General features: G+C 46.2%; 1 protein-coding gene across 1 annotated transcript; it reads left to right on the top strand.

The window, feature by feature from the left end:
• Positions 1–4634: 4634 nt before the first annotated feature.
• LOC118642661 (39S ribosomal protein L42, mitochondrial-like) lies at positions 4635–5241 on the top strand. The gene has a single exon (XM_036280562.1). The coding sequence runs from the start codon at positions 4732–4734 to the stop codon at positions 5158–5160; it is 429 nt and encodes a 142-aa protein (XP_036136455.1). The 5' UTR covers positions 4635–4731; the 3' UTR covers positions 5161–5241.
• The last annotated feature ends 13524 nt before the right edge of the window (positions 5242–18765 follow it).

Here is an 18765-nt window from a genome sequence, read left to right as displayed (position 1 = left end):
CGACAGGAGGGGGAACCGTGGGGTTGGCAAGTGCCCTCTCCTGCCTAGCCTGCCCTCTTGCGAGGCCACGCGAAGGCACAGGGATGGTTCCCCAAGGAAAATCAGAGATGTGTCACAAAACACCAACATTGGGGATTTCAGGGCTTTGGGGGGAGGTGGGTGGGGGATGGCAGCTGGCCCCAAGCCTAGGGCGCGGCAGAGGCCGAGGTGGGGAAGATGGGGAGAGAATGTGGACTGTGTGCTACAGTCTTGCTCACTGAGAAGTTAGTTCTGAGTAGCCAGCGGTGCACAGGAGCAAAGCTAAGGAATAGTGAGGAACAACAGGGATGATTGCTGGGAGCCTATTCACTAGAAAAGTCAGTAGACACCTCCCATCTACCCCTCCCCTTAACCCCGCAGCTCTGGGAGAGTTGGGGCCCACTTGCTGGTAATCTGGGTGGCCTTTCCCAAGAGTCCAGAGTAGCACTGGACTGCCCAGCCCTATAGCTCTGCTACCCAGATCCTATTAGCCATCCACTGCACTTCAACACTAACAGCCACAATTAATGTTAACTACTGCTTATTGGTACCTACTATGATTATTTTTATGTCTTATTCTAAGTAATTCTCACAGTAGCTTTATGATGAAGTGTTAGTGCTTCCATTATTTAGAGGAGAATACTGAAGTAGAGGTCATATTTTCATTGACCCAGTGACAGTCTTGAGCAAATATTTTAATTCTGTTTACACAGGACATGTTATACACATGTGACATGTATACACACATACACACATACATATAATATAGCAGATGTTTAATGCATGAACAAAGTGGCTTTGCTGGGAATTAGTCCTGAGTTCAGCCTGAAATCAAAGCCTGTTTTCAGGTGGGTTCTTAAAACAGACTGATAATGCAGTGGCTCGTTTCTGGTTCACCAATTACTCATCACATCTCCACTATATGCCAAGAATGTACTGGGGCCAAACATGCCATGCAGGGTCTGTGTCCCAGGAAGCCCAGAGGTTTAATGGGTCCCAGGGCTTTGGAACAGTGCCTTACTTTCTGGGATCCACTGTCTAAGACCCTCCAAGTCCTTAGAGACAGGCTCATCTTCCTATCTTCCTATTGGGAACCTAACATTTTGACTGAGATTAGAGAAGTGTCTGGGGAAGTCTGGACCCCTGATGGTCACTGGTAAATAACTTTGCAAGTAGCTACAGGCCCAGGAGCCAATCTGGGCTTGAGGCTGTGGGCGTATGGAAAGGAACACTACTCTCATTTTCCTTTGGCTCCTCCAGCATATTAGGAGGGGGAGGGGGAAGGAAGAAGGTGAGTTCAGCCAGGAGCCAAGGGAGCAGCTGGCCCCTTTTACGCCTCACTTTCCCCCAGACATGATGGAGTCCTGTCTAGGTTGGGCCATGTGGGAGCAGGAGATTTGTGGGAGACAAAGGGGCAGAATGGATGGGGAAGGTCCATAATCCAGCCCAGAGTCCTGGAGAAGGCCTGTGGTGGGACCTGAGGAGGAACTTCCCAACTTGGGAAGGAAGAAAAGACGTGGGATCTCCTGGGGTAGAGATTTGGGGAAAGAATTCTTACCCACCCCAGCCCTCTCCTGGTAGAGAGTAATGGGGGACAGGGTGATCCCTGGGGAAATCTGCCTCCCAGTGACAGTCTTGAGCAAAAATTCTTCCTTAGACACCTTCCACCACTGTCCCCATCTGACCCCAGGCACTTCTCCTCCACTGAAGCCACTTAACTCCATGAAACAGAAGTGGTCGGGCTATGGGTGTGCTTACCTGTAACTAGGGGTCCTTCTTTATTTTCAAAACTTACCCATTCTGTTAGAGAAGGGGTCCCTGGGGAGCAAAATGAGAATGCTGGTCCCAGATGCCCTGGCTCTCTTCCCAGTCTTGACTCCTCTCCCATCACCATCAAATTTCCTGAAAATGTCAAATCCTTTCTCTTGCTTTTCCCCTGGGGTCCCCTTACAATCTATTTATCACAGAGCAAAACATGTCACTCCCCTGATTAAACCTTCCAATGGCTTTCCAACGTCCTTGGAAAAAAATCCACCAGTTCCCTTTGTCTAAAATGCCCTTCTCTCAGCTCTTGGCCTGATGAGCTCTTTGTAAATCTGGATTCTGTACAGATGCCGCTACATCTTCAAGGACTTGTTCCCTGACCACCTGACCTAGACAATAGGAGAGACCCACCATCACAGTCATCCTCTCTCTTGCCATGCTTTATTTTTTCTTAGTACTTAAAAACATCTGAAGTTATCATATTTATTTTCTCACCTGTATACTTGGGAGGCAGCAGTGAAATGCAGCACTCAAGAACATGGGAAGTGGTTTAAGCTAACACTTCCTGAACAGTAACCTTGGGTAAACTGGTTAACCTCTCTGAGCCTCAGTTCCTCATCTGCACAATGGGGACAGTAGTAATACCTTATCATAGGGTTGTCATGACAACAAGAATATGATGCCTTGCACAACATGGACTCAATACATTTTAGCTGCTATTATGATAATGGTTAAGATTTATGGTTTATGGCTACTATTCCATGGCCTAAAACAGTGCTGAATGAATCAGAAAGCAAACCTTCACCAAGTGTGTGGGAAGCATACTCCAACCAGCTTCCTTGTGGAGGGAACACCATTTAGGAAGTGACAAAGAATGTATGTGCAGTGGATAGCAGAAAGAACACTTGACAGAGAGTCCTGGTCACAATATTACTGTCACTTTGCTGTAGCACTTGGGTGAGTCACTTCCCTTCACTGGGCCTCAGGCTCTTAAAATAAAATGATGGGTTGAACCACTGGTTTCTCTGCTCCCTGCCAGCTTTCAAGGGTTCCCATTTGGGTCCTGTGCTCCTTTTATCTACTACATACTCTTCAGGGTTAGGGACACACGGTGCCTCCAACTTCCCCAGCCTTGCTTCCTAACAGTTCAAAGCTTCCACAGAGGGCGTGGACCTGGATAAAACATTCTTGGTTTAAGCCTTTGAACTCAGAGACAAAGTCTCATCCCCGGACACCAGATCTTCTTTCTACCCATGTTCCTCCCTTCTCTCGCACCTCATCCACTTTAGTATTTGAGCCCTGGGGGAGAAGAGCCAGCCCTGACAGAGCCCCACCATGGGCTGGACACAGTCATGAAGACCGTGGCCTCAAATTTATTCTCAGACATGCACACAGGGTGTGTGTACAGCTGGATGAACACAGATGTATGTGCTTGTATTTTCTTGTGGGATTCTGTAGCTATATTTTAACTTGTTCCCATTTTCTCTCAGGAGTGGCAGGAATGAGATTAATTAGGAGAAAAGACTGTAGGATTGCAAGGCTGGCATTCTTCCAGGGAATAAGTCACCAGTCAAATGAGATGTTAGTCTCCAGGACTGTTGCAGGCCCAACATCCTTTGTCTGCACCCACCCCTCCAGATATGTCCATGGTTCCCCAGGACTTGGAGATAGAGGGATTTGGGGGAAGTACATGTGAGGCTCATAGTGATGAAGCTTTTCCAAGGGGCCAGGAGGGCTGCAGGCTGAGAAGCAGGTGTTTCCCATGGTGGGTCATACTGAATTCTTTGTCCCCTGTATCATTGCTGCTGGATTTTCCAGCACTGTCCACCCCTTATTGAAGTTGCCTGTCTGCTCCTTGGGTCAGTCTGGGGAACTGGGCACACAACTGGTAAGATCTCCAAGGGGAGAGATGGACCAAGGAATGGATTTCTCACTCCTTTCTCAGTGCTCTTTGTTTCAAAGCTGAGCCCACCTGCCCCATACCTGTCTGCCCATCTCAACTGGCATATTCATCCCTGTCTCCTTGCTAAAGATGAGCAGCGGACTTCTCTCTGCTTGCCTTTCCCTTAATGCTTCCTGGAGTCAGTTGTTGCAGAGGGACAGGTTTTTGGAAAGCGGGTTTAGTCTTTTGTGTTGAAGGAGAAGTCTGTGTTATTGGCTGGGCTTGCCCAAGCTGCAGCAGATGAAGCCATAAGAAGGCTGGTCTCCAGGGTCCAGGGGGTTTGTATCACTCTTTTCCGCCTTTCTCTCTACTCTAAGTTTAAGACCCAGTTGTTTTTCCTTCATTGTTTATATGCTCTGATGATTTTTCTACTGCATTGTGGGTCTTTTCTAGAGACTCACAGCATTTAAGATTTAATATAGGGTTTAAGAGCTTACACTGTGGCCTGGCTGGTATGGTTCAGTGGCTTGAGTTTCATCCCATGGACTGAGAAGTCCTGGTTTGATTCCCAGTCATGGCACATGCCCGGGTTGCGGGCTCGATCTCCAGGAGGGGGCATGCAGGAGGCAGCTGATGTATGTTTCTATCTCTCTCTCCCTCTCTCTCTAAAAAATAAATAAAAACATTAAAAAAAATAAAGTATGATTTTTCTCCATCTCTCTTTAAAAAAAAAAAAGAGCTTGCATTCTGGGGCCAGACTCCTGGGTTTTGAACTGTGACTCTACCACCTACTAGCTATATGGCTTTGGGCAAATTGCTTAACTTCTCTGTGCCTCAGTCACCTGACCTATAATATGGAAATAATATAGGATTGTTGCAAGGATTTGATGAAATAATGAATGAAAAATGTTTGGAATAGGTCTCCCAGGACCCGGATCTAGGCAAGATGGCGGGTCCTCAGTGAGCAGCTGTCAAGGAATGAAAATAGGTATGCCTAGAAGGAAATTTTAAAAGCATTTTCTCTTCAAATCTTTTTCCATACCTCCTGATAAGCATCGTGATTCACCATGGCCGTATCTGCAGTGAAATGGGCGATATCAAGCAGAACTATCTTGAAACATTTATTTCCAGTTCAAAGTGGAGCTTTATATTGTGTTTGTCATAAATCTACATATTCTTCTCTTCCAGATGACTATAATTGCAAAGTAGAACTTGCTTTGACATCCGATAGCAGGACGATAGTTTGCTACCATCCTTCTGTGGACATTCCATATGAACACACCAAACCTATCCCTCGGCCAGATCCTGTGCATAATTATGAAGAAACACGGGATCAAGTACTGAAAACCAGATTAGAAGAAAAAGGTGAAAGCTTTGAACAAGGACCCATGATAGAACAACTTAGCAAAATGTTCTTTACTACTAAGCACCGTTGGTATCCTCTTGGACAGTATCATAGACGTCGTAAGAAACTGAATCCTCCAAAAGACAGATGATAGTGAGGTTTTCAGTAATCGAGGAGGAATGCTGTCCTGTATCTCATTTACTATTTGAGAAAATGCAATCAGATATGTTATGTTCACTACTATGTTATATAGAAAAATAATAATAAAATGTTTTTTCATCTGTTAAAAAAAAAAAAGAAAAAAAAGAAAAATGTTTATAATAGTGCCTGCCACATATCATGAGCTATCTACATGTTTTTGTTATTTTTTCTTACTGAGGACTTTTTTTGTCATTGTTAATCTTCACCTGAGGATATTTTTTCATTGATTTTTCGATAGAGTAGAAGGGTGGGAGGGAAAGAGAAACATTAATGTCTCACATCTATTGGTTGCTTCCCGCACGACCTGTGGTGATCAAACCTGCAACCCAGCCAGGTAGATGCCCTTGACTGGGAATCAAACCAGAGACCCTTCAGACATAACCTCTGAGCCAAACCAGCCAGGGCTCTTACTGATGTCTTGAAGCTATTTATATATCAGGGGCATTAGCAAATGCAGAGTAAAACAATGACTGTCAAAACTTAAAATGACATGGTTATAAATTTGATTATTATGCAATTGATTAAAAAAAACCTTTGCTTTTTCATAATCTATAACATTCCAAGACATCAATTTCTTAGTAAATAATAATTACTGTAAAATGACATAGAGATAAAATAAAGTTTATATATTTACATATTTTTAGATTAAAACACAATTTCAATATATAAAGAATAAATAATATGCAAGATTTTAAAATGTTGCACATGGCTTATCAGAAGTGTGCACTGAGCATTGGAAATAACTCATAAACTTCCAATGTGTGGACCACAAACACCTGGAGTACTACTGCTGGACGCCCTCACAGGGAACCATTATTTTTGTCTTGCCCAGTGCTGCTGACAGCACTGGGAGCTCCCTGTTAGAACTTGGTTTTGAATCTTTGCAAGCTCCTTTCTAGTGCAGACTGAAATCTTTAGAATATCCATTAAAAAAAATATGTATACAAATAGAATAATTGTTGTTGTTGTTATTATTATTATTTGGCAAAGTTTCCCATGTAATTTCAAGCATATGAAATAGGTCTAATTAGTTTGAAAACATTTTTCTTATAAGGAGAAAGAATAAATATATGAGTTATTCCAGGGCCCATTGGAATAACTCAGTCATCTCTCTTAAAATTTAAACTTTGGGAAGGTTGTCAAAAATACTTAATCAAAAGATTATATTATAAACTTTTTGTAAATCTAGGTAAAACAAATATATGGTAAAATTTCTTAAAGACATAATCAAACATAACAGGTTTTAATATCAAATATTTTGTCCAGACTACAGGATCTTGTTTTTAACCTATATAAGTATTTAATATCTTTAGGCCAATAAAATATCACTCCTTATTAACACCATCCAGAGGCAGAAAACACACCACATATATTACACAAACACATGAAGACCATACACAGTTAGACTAAACACATGAAGACCATAAATATAATCCGAATTATTACTTTTTGTAGAGAAGACGCAGATTTTTCTCATTTGCTTTTGATGATTTTAGAAAAAAGAAGAGAAGTTCCTAAACACCAAGCAAGAAAACCTGTTGAGACTCTCAATAAAAACCTAAGGGCTGTGAATGAGTGATGGAAACTAAGATAGTATTGGCTCCAATCTAAGGAATTAAGCAACAGGAGAGAGCCAGGCTGGGATTTATTTATTTATTTACTTACTTACTTATTTATTTATTTTTAACTTAAAACTTTCACAAACTTTTATAGCCTTCATAACCTTTACAAACTTTTCTACAACTTTCACAAAACTTCTTACCCATCCAGAGATAACTGTCCTTAGAACAACTCACTTTCTTCCTTTTCCCTCAAAAATGAATATTCATACTTCATGCCTACTATTACCAAAACTATATTTCTTTCCAACTTAATTAGAATTTCTAACTTTTAGAAACCTCAATTTCCACTGTTAACCAAAAGGTAAGCAACCAGTACTCTCTAGATTGACTTTTTTTTCCTGTCCCACCTTTTATTATTATTTTAAAAATCTTTATTATTGAAAGTATTACAGATGTTCCTCCTTTTTTTCCCCATTGACCCCCTCTTCCCTAGATTGACTGCAGTGCATGGGCTAACCCTCCAACCACTGAACCACACCGGCCAAACCAGCACTACATTTTCTTTATTTATTCATCTGTCGGTGGACACTTAGGTTGTCTCCATATTGTAAATAATGCTGCAATGAACATTGCAGATATCTTTTCAAGTCAGTATTTTCCTTTTCTTCAGATAAATATTATATGGTTGTTCTATTTTTAATTTGTTGAGGAACCTCCATATTGTCTTCTATAGTGGCTGCACTAATTTACATTCCCACCAACAGTGTATTTGTGTTCCCTTTTCTTCACATCCTCACCAACATTTGGTATTTCTCATTGTTTTGATGATGGCCATTCTAACAGGTGTGAGGTTATTGTTATTTTTTTTTGCCATGTCATTTGAATTTTTTGTTGTTAATCCTCACCTGAGGATTTTTTTAATTGATTTTTTTGAGAGAGTGGAAGGAAGAGAGTGAGGGGGTGAGAGAGAGAGAGAAAAAAAAAAAAAACATTGATGAGCGAGACACATTGATTAGTTGCCTCCCACATGTGCCCCTGAGGCCCACTGGGGTCAGGGAACAAATCTGCAACCCAGGTATGTACCCTTGACTGTGAATCAAACTCAAAACTCTTGGGTGCATGAGCCAACACTCTATCCACTGAGCCACACTGGCCAGGATGCCATTTTTTAAAAGATTTTTTTAAACTAATTTTTTATTTAAAAAATTTTTTTTCTTTATTGAGTTTAGAGAGAGAGGAAGGAATAGAGAGAGAAAGAGAGAGAGAGAGAGACGTTAATGAGAGAAAACATCGATTGGCCGCCTCCTGCATGCTCCACACTGAGAATTGGGCCCATAATCTGGGTATGTGTCCTGACCAGGAATCGAACCAGCAACCTTCTGGTGCATGGGTCGACAGTCAATCACTGAGCCACACCAGTCAGACTGACTTTAAAAAAAAAAAATCCTCATCTGAGGCTATTTTTCCATTTATTCTCAGATAGAATGGGAGGGAGGGGTAGGGAGAGAGAGAGAGAGAGAAACATTAACGTGAGAGAGACACACCGATTCGTTGCCTCCCACACAACCCTGACCAGGGCCAGGGACAAACAGCTACCGAGGCACGTGTCCCTGACTGAAATCAAACCCGCAATTCATTGGTCTGTGGGCCAATACTCTAACTGCTGAGGCAAACCAGCCAGGGTATAAATTGATTTTTTTAGAGAGAGGAAGGGAGAAAGAGAGAGAGAAACATTGATGTTAGAGAGAAACATGGATTGGATGCCTTTTGCACGCCCCCTACTGGGGATAGAGCCAGCAACCCAGGCTTGTTCACTGACTGGGAATCGAACCAGCAAGCTTCTGGTGCATGGGACAGTGGTCAACCAACTGAACCACACCAGTAAGGGCTTGTCTCTTCTTTTAAGATCCTTTCAGGGTGTTCTGTAGCATTCAGGATTAAATCCAAACTTCTTACCTCAGCTCCAGGCTGTGGTCCCTGCCCACCTGCCTGGCCTCCTCTCTCTAGGTTTCCCATTTGCTCACTTCCACTGTGCTTGGCTAGTTTCATTTACTTCCTCTTCCCCTGGCCCTGGACAAATGCTGATTCTTCTGTTTTGAAAGTTGTTGTCCCACATTTACTTCACTTGCTCTCATTCCTCCTTCAAGTCTACTCTCTGCCTCAGGGAGGCCTTCCCTGAACCCGTGCCCCCTTGTCCCTAGGCTGTGTTTACCACTGTGTCCCAGGCTTACTTCAGCACAGTGGCAGGCATGGATGCTCAGTGGATGTTTGGAGTGGGGAAGGATGACTCACTGGGTATGTACTACTTGGTTCTGGCCTCTCCACTCGGTGAATTCAGCAACGGTTTCAGGATTCAGATTAACTTTCTTAGGGTTCTGTGGATGAAAAGGGACCACATGCTAACCTGACAAGATCAGGTAAAGCCTGCATGGTGGCCTAGCAAACTTAAAGACCTAAAGTAACTATAAAGGATGGTCTGAAATTAAAACTTTTTAACTAAAAGCACTTTGTAGCAGGTAGTCATGTTCTAGGCTGGCATCTTCCCTGACAAAGGTCAACCTTCACCTTAACTGAACCTGTGTACTGTCTTTTTGCATCTATGATAACATATCTTTGGAATGTCAAAGTAATTTTCCTCTTTCTGGACCCCTCAAAGCACAGGCACCATTCTGTAGACACCACGAATCCCCTCATTGTTACTGAGTTTATTGTTGACTGTTAACTCTCCTGTACCCACCTATATAAAAGATGTATGTGTCTGTCATTTTACTTTTTTTTTTTTTTTAATCCTCACCTGAGGATATTTTTCCATTTTTTGTACAGATAGAGTGGGAGGGAGAGAGAGAGAGAAACATCGACGTGAAGGGACACATCGAGTGGCTGCCACCCGCACGACCGACCAGGGCCGGGGACAAACTGCAACCGAAGTACGTGCCCTTAGCGGGAACCGAACCCGGGTCTCTCCGGACCGCAGGCCGACGCTCTAACCGCTGAGCCAAACTGGCCAGGGCTCATTTTACTTTTCATCCAATCCCAGAGATCCCCCTCTTTGCTTTCTCCTGCCTCCCTAATCTATCACCAATGGATTTCATGTAACCCACTTGCATCTTCTTTTTTTAAAATATTTTTTTCCCATTGATTTTTTAATTTTTTTCGAGAGTGGAAGGGAGGGACGGGGTGGGGGGGGGAGAGAGAGAGAGAGAGACATCGATTGGTTGGTTACCTCCCGCACAGCCCTGGTCAAGGCCTGGGAAATCGGCAACCCAGGCACATGCCCTTGACTGGAATCTAACCTGCGATTCCTTTGGTCCGCGGGCTGATGCTCTAATCGCTGAACCAAACCAACCAGGGCAAGTGTCTTCTCTTTTTTTTTATCCTCACCCAAGGACATTTTTCCATGTTTTTTTTGTTCAGATAGAGTGGGAGGGGGAGAGAGGGAGAGAGAGAAACATCGACGCAAGTGAAAGAGATACATTGAGTGGCTGCCACCCGCACAACCCAACCAGGGCCGGGGACAAACTGCAACCGAGATACATGCCTTTAGCAGAAACTGAACCCGGGTTTCTCTGGACCACAGACCTACTCTCCAACCGCTGAGCCAAACCGGCCAGGGCAAGCGTCTTCTCTTTTGATTGTAATGTATAAATTAAAGTGCAACATCACCATTCTCTGGAGCATTACCTCAATCTGTTGACATTTTGCTTCCTGGCAATTGTTGACAGTTTTGTCTCAAATAAACTCACAACATTCTTCACAGGTTTGAGTGTTTCTTACATTGACGGTCTGTCTTTGGCTCCTCAACTGTGTTCCCCTCTCAGACTTTGTTCCAAAATAGGGCCTTTAGGACCCAGGAGCTAGTAGGGAGAGGCACAAAGCTGGGGGCTTCAAGAAAGAGGCAGAGGAGAATTAGCACTGTCCAGAGGGGCTGCTGACCCCTGTGTCAGACCCGTACCACAGACATGGGAGGGTGATATGGGAGAAGTCCAGGTCTGAAGTAGGCAGTGGTGGGAAGTTACAGATAGGAGTCCTCCTTGTCTCCCAGCCCATCTAGATTTATTTTTCTTACCACACCATCCTTAACCTAAGGGCTCCATTGAGATTCACTGCTCAACTCTACCATGTCTGCAGCTGTGGCCTGACCTGTGTGTCCCTGCCTCTAAGGACAGGCTTCCACGCAGGACCTGTCCCGGTAAAACTTCCAGGCAGCACTGATGCGGTGCCCAGGCACCTGTGTGGCACCATCTCCTATCAGCATCCAGCAGTCCTTCATCTTGCTCTTCCTGCAGCACCTGAGTGTCCTCCCCTTCACCTAGTCTCTGGTGATCTGTCCAGGAAACTTTCTGGAGCCAGTCATAGAAAAGTCAGGAGAACTTCCACTCCAGTGCAAGTGGGAGAGAAGGAATTAGGGGTCAGTACCATGAGAGGAGTTGGTTTCCCCGTCCCCTCTTCATGAGTTCTCTGGGCAGATAACATGGCACCCAGCAAAATCATTCCCCCTGACCCGAGGGCAGTGTTGGAGGGGGGCTTTAAAACTGTGTCCTGCACCTTTTCAGGCTTCAGGGAATGTCTAGTGACTTTTAGAGACAAGATCAGCCCCTGGAAGGGGATAACCAGCACAGGAGGCAGAGCCAGCCTAGTCTTTGAGTGTAGCAAGACTTGGGTTCAAATTCTGTCCTTCCTGGCTGTGTGACCTTGAGCAGCTGAGTTAACCTTGAGACAGGCTAGCAAGCCAGGACAAGTGGAATAGGAAAACTGAAAAAAATAGGTAAACAGCCAAGCAGTTTATAGCCATCTAGTAAATTGCAAAATCCTATCTTCCCTAAACCAAGGACACAAGAATTTTTGTGTGTGTGGTATGTGCCCCTTGCGGAAACCGAACCCAGGACTCTCTGGACCGCAGGCCGACGCTCAACCGCTGAGCCAAACTGGCTAGGGCCCAAGGACACTTAAGAGTAAATGGTTTAGCCCTGGCAGGTTTGGCTCAGTAGTTAGAGCATCGGCCTGCATTCCAGACAGACCTGGGTTCGGTTCCCGCTAAGGGTGTGTATCTCTGTTGCAGTTTGTCCCTGGCCCTGGTCGGGTCGTGTGGGTGGCAGCCACTAGATGTGTCCCTTTCACATGCGTCGATGTTTCTCTCTTTCTCTCTCTCTCTCTCTCTCTCTCTTCCTCCCACTCTATCTGAACAAAAAAATGGAAAAATGTCCTCGGGTGAGGATAAAAAAAACAAAACAAACAAAAAAAGAGTATATGGTTTACACTTCTCCCCAACAAGAGAGTAAATAGCTTAAATCACCCCACTCAGGGAGATCGATAGCTGAAATCCAATTAGTGTCATTTACCAACCACACCCAAGGACAGATGAAGTTAAAGGAATAAATCTCATTTTGGTATAGCAGTGTAAAATGAATGAATGTTCTCTTGAGATCCTCCCTTAAGGTCTCAGCGAGTGCTGCCAGGAGCATGCCTGAGCCTTTCTCTTCTTCCTCTTCTTCCTCCACAGGCATGCATCTCCTAAACTTTAGTGGACTCTAGGAGACTTGCAACCAGGGCACTTTGGGCAGTAGCAGCTTGCCCGGGGCTAACCCCCTGAACCTGTACGAAAGGCCCCCTTTCTCTTACTTCTTAGTGAGCCAGAGCAGCCCAGCCTAGGCTCCTTTCCTCACCTAGTCTCTCTCCTGTTGCTTCTTTCCTAGGTCTTTCTGTGTTTCACTGTCCCCAGCTTTAATAAATGTCCTCTAAAAATCAACTGGCCTTGCCCTGGCTGGTTTGGCTCAGCGGTTAGAGCGTCGACCTGTGGTCCGGAGAGACCGGGATTCGGTTCCCACTAAGGGCACGTACCTTGGTTGCAGTTTGTCCCCAGCCCTGGGTGGCAACCACTCGATGTGTCCCTTTCACCTCGATGTTTTTCTCTCTCTCTCTCTCCCCCTCCCACTCTATCTAAACAAAATGTCGAAAAATGTCCTCGGGTGAGGATAAAAAAAAAAAAATCAAGTGGACTTGTATTGTGACATTTTCCTGCACAAAGTCAAGAACCCCACACACTGCCCTGGGGAGCATCTGTGCACTAAAAAGTCACCAGTTCGATTCCTGATTGGGGCACATGCCAGGGTTTTGGGTTTGGTTTCCTGTGCATGCAGGAGGCAACCGATTGACATTTCTCTCTCTCCCTCTCCCTCTTCCTTCCTCTCTCTCTAAAATCAATCAAAATGTGTTATATATATATATAAAAAAAGAGCCCACACACTATCGGCTGGCCCTAGACAGACCAGCTCAGGGTCAGGTCCCCTTTCCGGTAACCAACCTGTCTGAATGTCACTTTCTTTTTCCAGAAAATATGGTAACTATTTATTTTACACAGCTATATAAATGTGAAATGCCTTGCTCAGGGCTTGGTACCCAGTTAATTGGCACAGGTGAATAGCTAATGAAGTATTAAAGAAGTGGTTCTTGGAGTTTGGTCCCAGACTGGCAGTATCAGCATCCTGGAAACTGATAGCAATGCTAACTCTCAGACCCTGCCCCAGACCCACTGAATCAGAAAATCTGGGGACAGGGCCCAGACTTCTGTTTTGACAATTCTGCTGCAGTCTGAGAACCACTGCCACTTTGAATGGGAATTTGACTGCCAGATTCTGAAGCCCAGGAATCACCCAGAACTTGTTAAAAGTACAGATTCCTAGCCTCAAAGCCAGATATTGAGGTGGGTCCTAGGAACCCACATTTTAGCCTGAGATGAGTTTGAGGGGGAGGGTGTGTGTGTTATGGAAGGCACTTCCAGTCACTCTTTTGGGTACTGGGGGCTGAGGGTGGGGAGGGGATATAAAGCTGCAGAAGGAAGAAATTTGGACTTTACCCTAAGGTCACCGAGGAAGGGGGAGGAAGGGTATACAATGAGTGGAGTGGTGCCGGACTTGGACTCTTGCCCAACCCTGTGAAGTCATCCCAGGAGCTGGGGCCCCGTCAGCATATTCTTAAGGGGCGGGGCCTCTGGGAGGCGGAGTCTCTCCCGCCTATGCCCTCGCTCTAGTCTGATCTCTCCACTGGCCTGTTGAGTGCAGGTGGGTAAAGATCGCCGGGTGGAGCCGATGCGGGGTAGGTGGGAACGCCGGAGGGTCCATCAAGGCCGGCCTCAGCTAGGGGACGACTGTCATCTTGCGGTCCCAAGCTCCAGGCGGCGCTCGGTGCAAAGTTGGCCTCTCTCTGCTTTTCCCTGGGCCGGAATTGGGAGCTCCCAGTAGCCTTAGAGGCAGAGTGGAAGTGTGTCCCCCAACAGGGAGGCTCCCAGTGTGAGCCTGCTACCGTGGTGTCTGCCGGTCCCCCCTGCAGCCCCGAAGGCATCAGCTGATGGAGGAGCCCCTGCTCAGTACCCTGAAACACTCAGGGTTGGCTGACTGTGGTGACACGGTCTATTTGTGACACTCATTACATGGGACAATTACATTTTAGTTAAAACAACTTCTCAAAAAGCTAGTGAAACCCTGGTAGCTGGCCAGGAACAGCTGGCCTTTCTCTGCCTCTTCCCCTCTCTTTCTGTATCAGCTACTCTACTTGTTGCCATGTTCACCATCACTGGTGCACTCACTTCATGACCAGCGAGCTTTGCCTCCATCTCTCATTTAGACCAAAGGACAGGCCATCCCTTAGGCCCTAAGGCCATCACCCCATTTTGCAAGTCATTAAATTGTAGCTTACAGGGGTTCCCTAACTCCCCCAAGTTCCCACATGATATGAGAGTGGACACAGGTCTGCCAGTCCCGGAGTCCTTGTCACTGACCACTGCTTTCCCCACCCCCCTAGTTAGAACTAGGTGTCCTTCTTCCTTCTCTCTCTTGGAGCCCCCTCCTCCATTCCTCAGAGCTACCCCTTACCATTATGCAGGGTGTGCACTGCACAACTCTGTAGTCCACATAGATGTATAGAACCCTTAGGGCACTTTTCCATCTGATGGCAGTAAAGGGCTTAGAGGAAGGTGCACGTTTTTCTAGTTTGCACCAAGTAGCCTTTTGGACTGTCTTGCTGTCCTTGCAGCTCTCTCCCCACATTTCCTCCTCCTCTCCCTGGTAGGTATGTCTGGCATCCTGATTGGCTTCCTACAGGACCAATAAGGTCTTCACAGAGCCTGGCCCAGGAGATCTAATCTCTGGAGGAGTGATAGTGTCTTGTGATACCTCAGTGGGCCCTGTACCTATTAACAAGTACATGTTTACACATGTGTGAAGGGTCATCCTGTCTGCCAGGCCAGACCTACCCCTTTCCCCTCCCCTTGCAGGTGAGACTGTCTTGTGAGCAAGATGAAAGTTTCTCACAAGATTCTTGGGGTGTACAGGCCAGGTGGATGAACCCTGTGAGCCAGGCATATTGGTCCTTCAAGATGATACTACAAGGGCTGAGGGGAGGCAGTCTGTGTCCTGGAACTACACTGGGTACCCTGCAGATTTGGAGATGGGGGGAGGGAATCTGAAGAGGATGAATCTTGTCTCAAGAACACCAGGCTCACTTCATGGACAGTTTCAGCTCCAAGAGGGGCAGAGATGATGCTGGGAGTAAGGTCATGGAAGCTGGCCTGGAGTATGGAGAGAAGGAGGAGAGGGAGGACCAGTCTCCTAGAAGTGGAGGAGGGGAGGGACACATAGGCTGCAATGAGGAAGAGAAAATACCCTTGGCTGGGCCCCCTGGCCTAAGGGTAGTGAGGGGAGAGGAAAGGTTGATTCAATTGGGGAACCCTGGTCTTAACCCAATGTCCTGGCTTATTTCTGGGCCAGGGTGGGGCCACAGCTTCCCCATTCCTCCATTTGAGCCTGTAGCCTGTCCTACCTCAGTTCCTCAGTCACTGGTTGACCCCCAAAGCACAGAACTGACTCCTGGCAGGGGAATCTCACCTGATCCACTCTCATTGTACCTACTTTATGCTTCTAGAATTTTCTCTACTGTCAAGGATCAGCTAATATCCAGTATTCTTGACTCCAGACCCATTACTCTTAAATTACATCAAGAGACCTGCTGCTTCCTGCAATGCCTGCTGGATGTCTCTGTTGTGAGCGTGCTCTCTCTATCCAGTCATCCTGAGCTATTGCTGCTGGCTAGGAGTGAGGCTGGTGGAGGTTGGATGAGGGGGACACCTTGGCCCACTGGGAGGGGGGGATGCTGGAGTGCTGGGGAGAATTGGGAATTCTGGGCAGGAGGGAGGAAGGGGCTGGCCTCAGGAAATGCCAAGGCAAAGGGATCAGCCCCTGGATGGCGGCAAAGGACTTAACTACCTCCCCTCCATTTTATAGATGAGGAGACTGAGGCCCAAAGAGAGAAATGGTGTTGCTGCAGGGGAGTCCTTTGACTTCTGGCCCCAGGCCCAGTCCTGTGTGGGATGTGAGTCCCTTGTCCTCCTTGCTCTCTCCCAGAAGCGGACTTGGGACCTGAATTGCAGATGTGTTCTTTGTGGACACAGACACTTCTGTGGTCACAGCACTGATGTGGAAAGGTCTCTTTCTCCACCAAGTTCACTTCCTGCTGAGTTACCCAGGCCTCACCAGCAGCCTCCTCTATTCTTCCATCCCAGAACCAACCCAGCCTCAACCCTTTGCTCAGCCCTTGTTGCCAGAGTAATAAGCCTTTCCTAGGCCTGCCTGGTTTGCCGATGGGAAATATACTGGGTATTTGGGGTTTTCTCAGGTTGAAGGACTGACACTGGTGGGAGGAGTAATTTGTAGGGTGGGGACTAGACCCTGAATCTTAGGATTCTGCTAACAGCCTTGGTTTTTGTCTTCTAAAACTCTGTGTTTAAGGCCTCAGTTTCTCTACCAATACTTGCTGAATATGACTGATGAACAGCTGTGTGGACAACCCCTGGACTTTAACATTTTGGAGGCCACTGAATGGGCATGGCTGGACATAAACCCTCCCTATCAACTTCTCCACACAACAGTCTGACATGGCTCCCCTTTCCTTCCCCTATAGAGGTACTCCCAGCTTCCCGCCCTGGTACCTCCAGCACTCTACCTATCTCCCACCTCCCACTCCATCTCCCCCTGTCTTCACCTGCTTCCCTTGGCAACTCTCCAGAGCCTGGAGAAACCCTCTCAAGACTAGATGGTTCTTATGACCAAATCCTTCCCACCTCAAGGCCTCCAATCCAAGCCCCCAAGGGATGGGGACACTGCCAAGATTAAGTTGTAGATGAGATCCTGGGGTACATGGTGGTCTGAACCTGGGGTGCAACTCAGACCTTTCCCCCAGCTGTATAAATTTGTTTTTGGAGCTGCTGCAATAAATTACAACTCGGTGGCTTAAAACAACAGATATTCATTCTGTCATAGTTCTGGAGGGCAGATGTCTGAAATCGGTTTCACTGATTTGAAATCAAATTGTTGGCACAGCTGTGCTTTCCCCAGAGGCTCTAGAGGAGAAACTATTCCTTGTCTTGTCCACCCTCATGGCTTCTGGCATTCCTTGACTTATGGCCACATTACTCCAATCTCTGCCTATGACAACATTGCCTCCTCCTCTTCTATATCAAGTCTCCTGCTGCCTCCCACTTATACAGATACTTGGGGATCAGACCTGAATATTTTTGGGAGGCCATTATTCAGCCTACTACATCAGCCTTCCCCCAAATATGCACACAATAGTGATCACTTAGTCTAGGAGTTGAGAATCAGCCAGGAAAGGAGATGAGAAATAGGAGAGGTCTTAGGACCAGCAGCAGGCCAAACTCTCAGAAGCTTCCAGGCAGGAGAGTGGGTGTGGGGGGTGGGCAGGAAAGACCAGAAGGGACGACTGCATTTCTCCTCAAGTTGTGCATCCCAAATAATATTTGTGCAAAGTCCTCTTTCATGCCACCTGCCTGGCTCCCAGGTTAGGAAGCACTAGACATTGTGGGTAAGAGCCTATGTAGTCAGACAGACCTGGAGGTTGACTGAGACATCACCAATTACCAGCTAGTTCTCAAATGCGGACCAGGGGCCAGCAGCATCTGGATCACCTGAGAGCTTATTAGAAATGCAGTTTCTCAGGTAATACCTACGGAATCAGAAACTCTAACATTCTAAGTTAGTAAGCCCTCCAGGAGAGTTTAATACACACTGGAGTTAGAAACACAGTTTTACACTCCTCATTTAAAAAATGTGGATAATAGGACCTACAGCAACACACCATAACATAACTGGTGGAATTTAACAAAGTTATATACATGAAGGACTTACTGCAGTGCCTGGATCTTCAGAGCAGGTGCTCAGTAGGGATTTGTGGGATGAATGAAGGAGCTTTAAAGCAAGTAATGGAATATAGTGGTGTGGCTTTCATTCACTCAACAGACATTTACTGAGTGGTAGGGCCTCCCTGGGGTGTTTTGTTTTGTTTTTATCCTCACCCGAGGATATTTTTCCATTTTTTGTACAGATAGAGTGGGAGGGAGAGAGAGGAAGGGAGAGAGAGAGAGAAACATCGACGTGAAGGGACACATCGAGTGGCTGCCACCCGCACGACCAACCAGGGCCGGGGACAAACTGCAACCGAAGTACGTGCCCTTAGCGGGAACCGAACCCGGGTCTCTCCGGACCGCAGGCCGACGCTCTAACCGCTGAGCCAAACCGGCCAGGGCCCTGGGGTGGTTTTAATGGTGGTTCGTCATAGTCCCCCACCTTGCCAGTTGCCAATCTAGGGGGTAAGCTATAGTCACAGTGCTTGGTGAGAAGTGCCCCAGCTGAGGGATGTTCATAGGAGTGAGTCCAAAGATGAAAGGAAGGAAACTATTGTTGCTTTAGATGCTTTCACACACGTGTTTTTCTTTTAAATCTATGAAAAAAGCACTAGAGTTATGGTTCTATTTCCTATACCTACTTGCTGTGTGACATTGAGTAGATCACTTGGCCTTATTGTTTTTTGTTTAAATTATTTTTATTAATTAATTTTTGTTAAAGATGTTACCCCCCCCCCATTGACACCCTCCTCCCAATCCCCCACCCCCACCCTGTCCCCAGCTTTGTTGTCTATGTCCATTG

This window comes from Molossus molossus, unplaced genomic scaffold (genome assembly GCF_014108415.1).
Source record: "Molossus molossus isolate mMolMol1 unplaced genomic scaffold, mMolMol1.p scaffold_m16_p_3, whole genome shotgun sequence".
NCBI lineage: Eukaryota > Metazoa > Chordata > Mammalia > Chiroptera > Molossidae > Molossus > Molossus molossus.
Note: the sequence above shows the minus strand (reverse complement) of the source record. Positions and strands in the feature narration are given on the sequence as shown.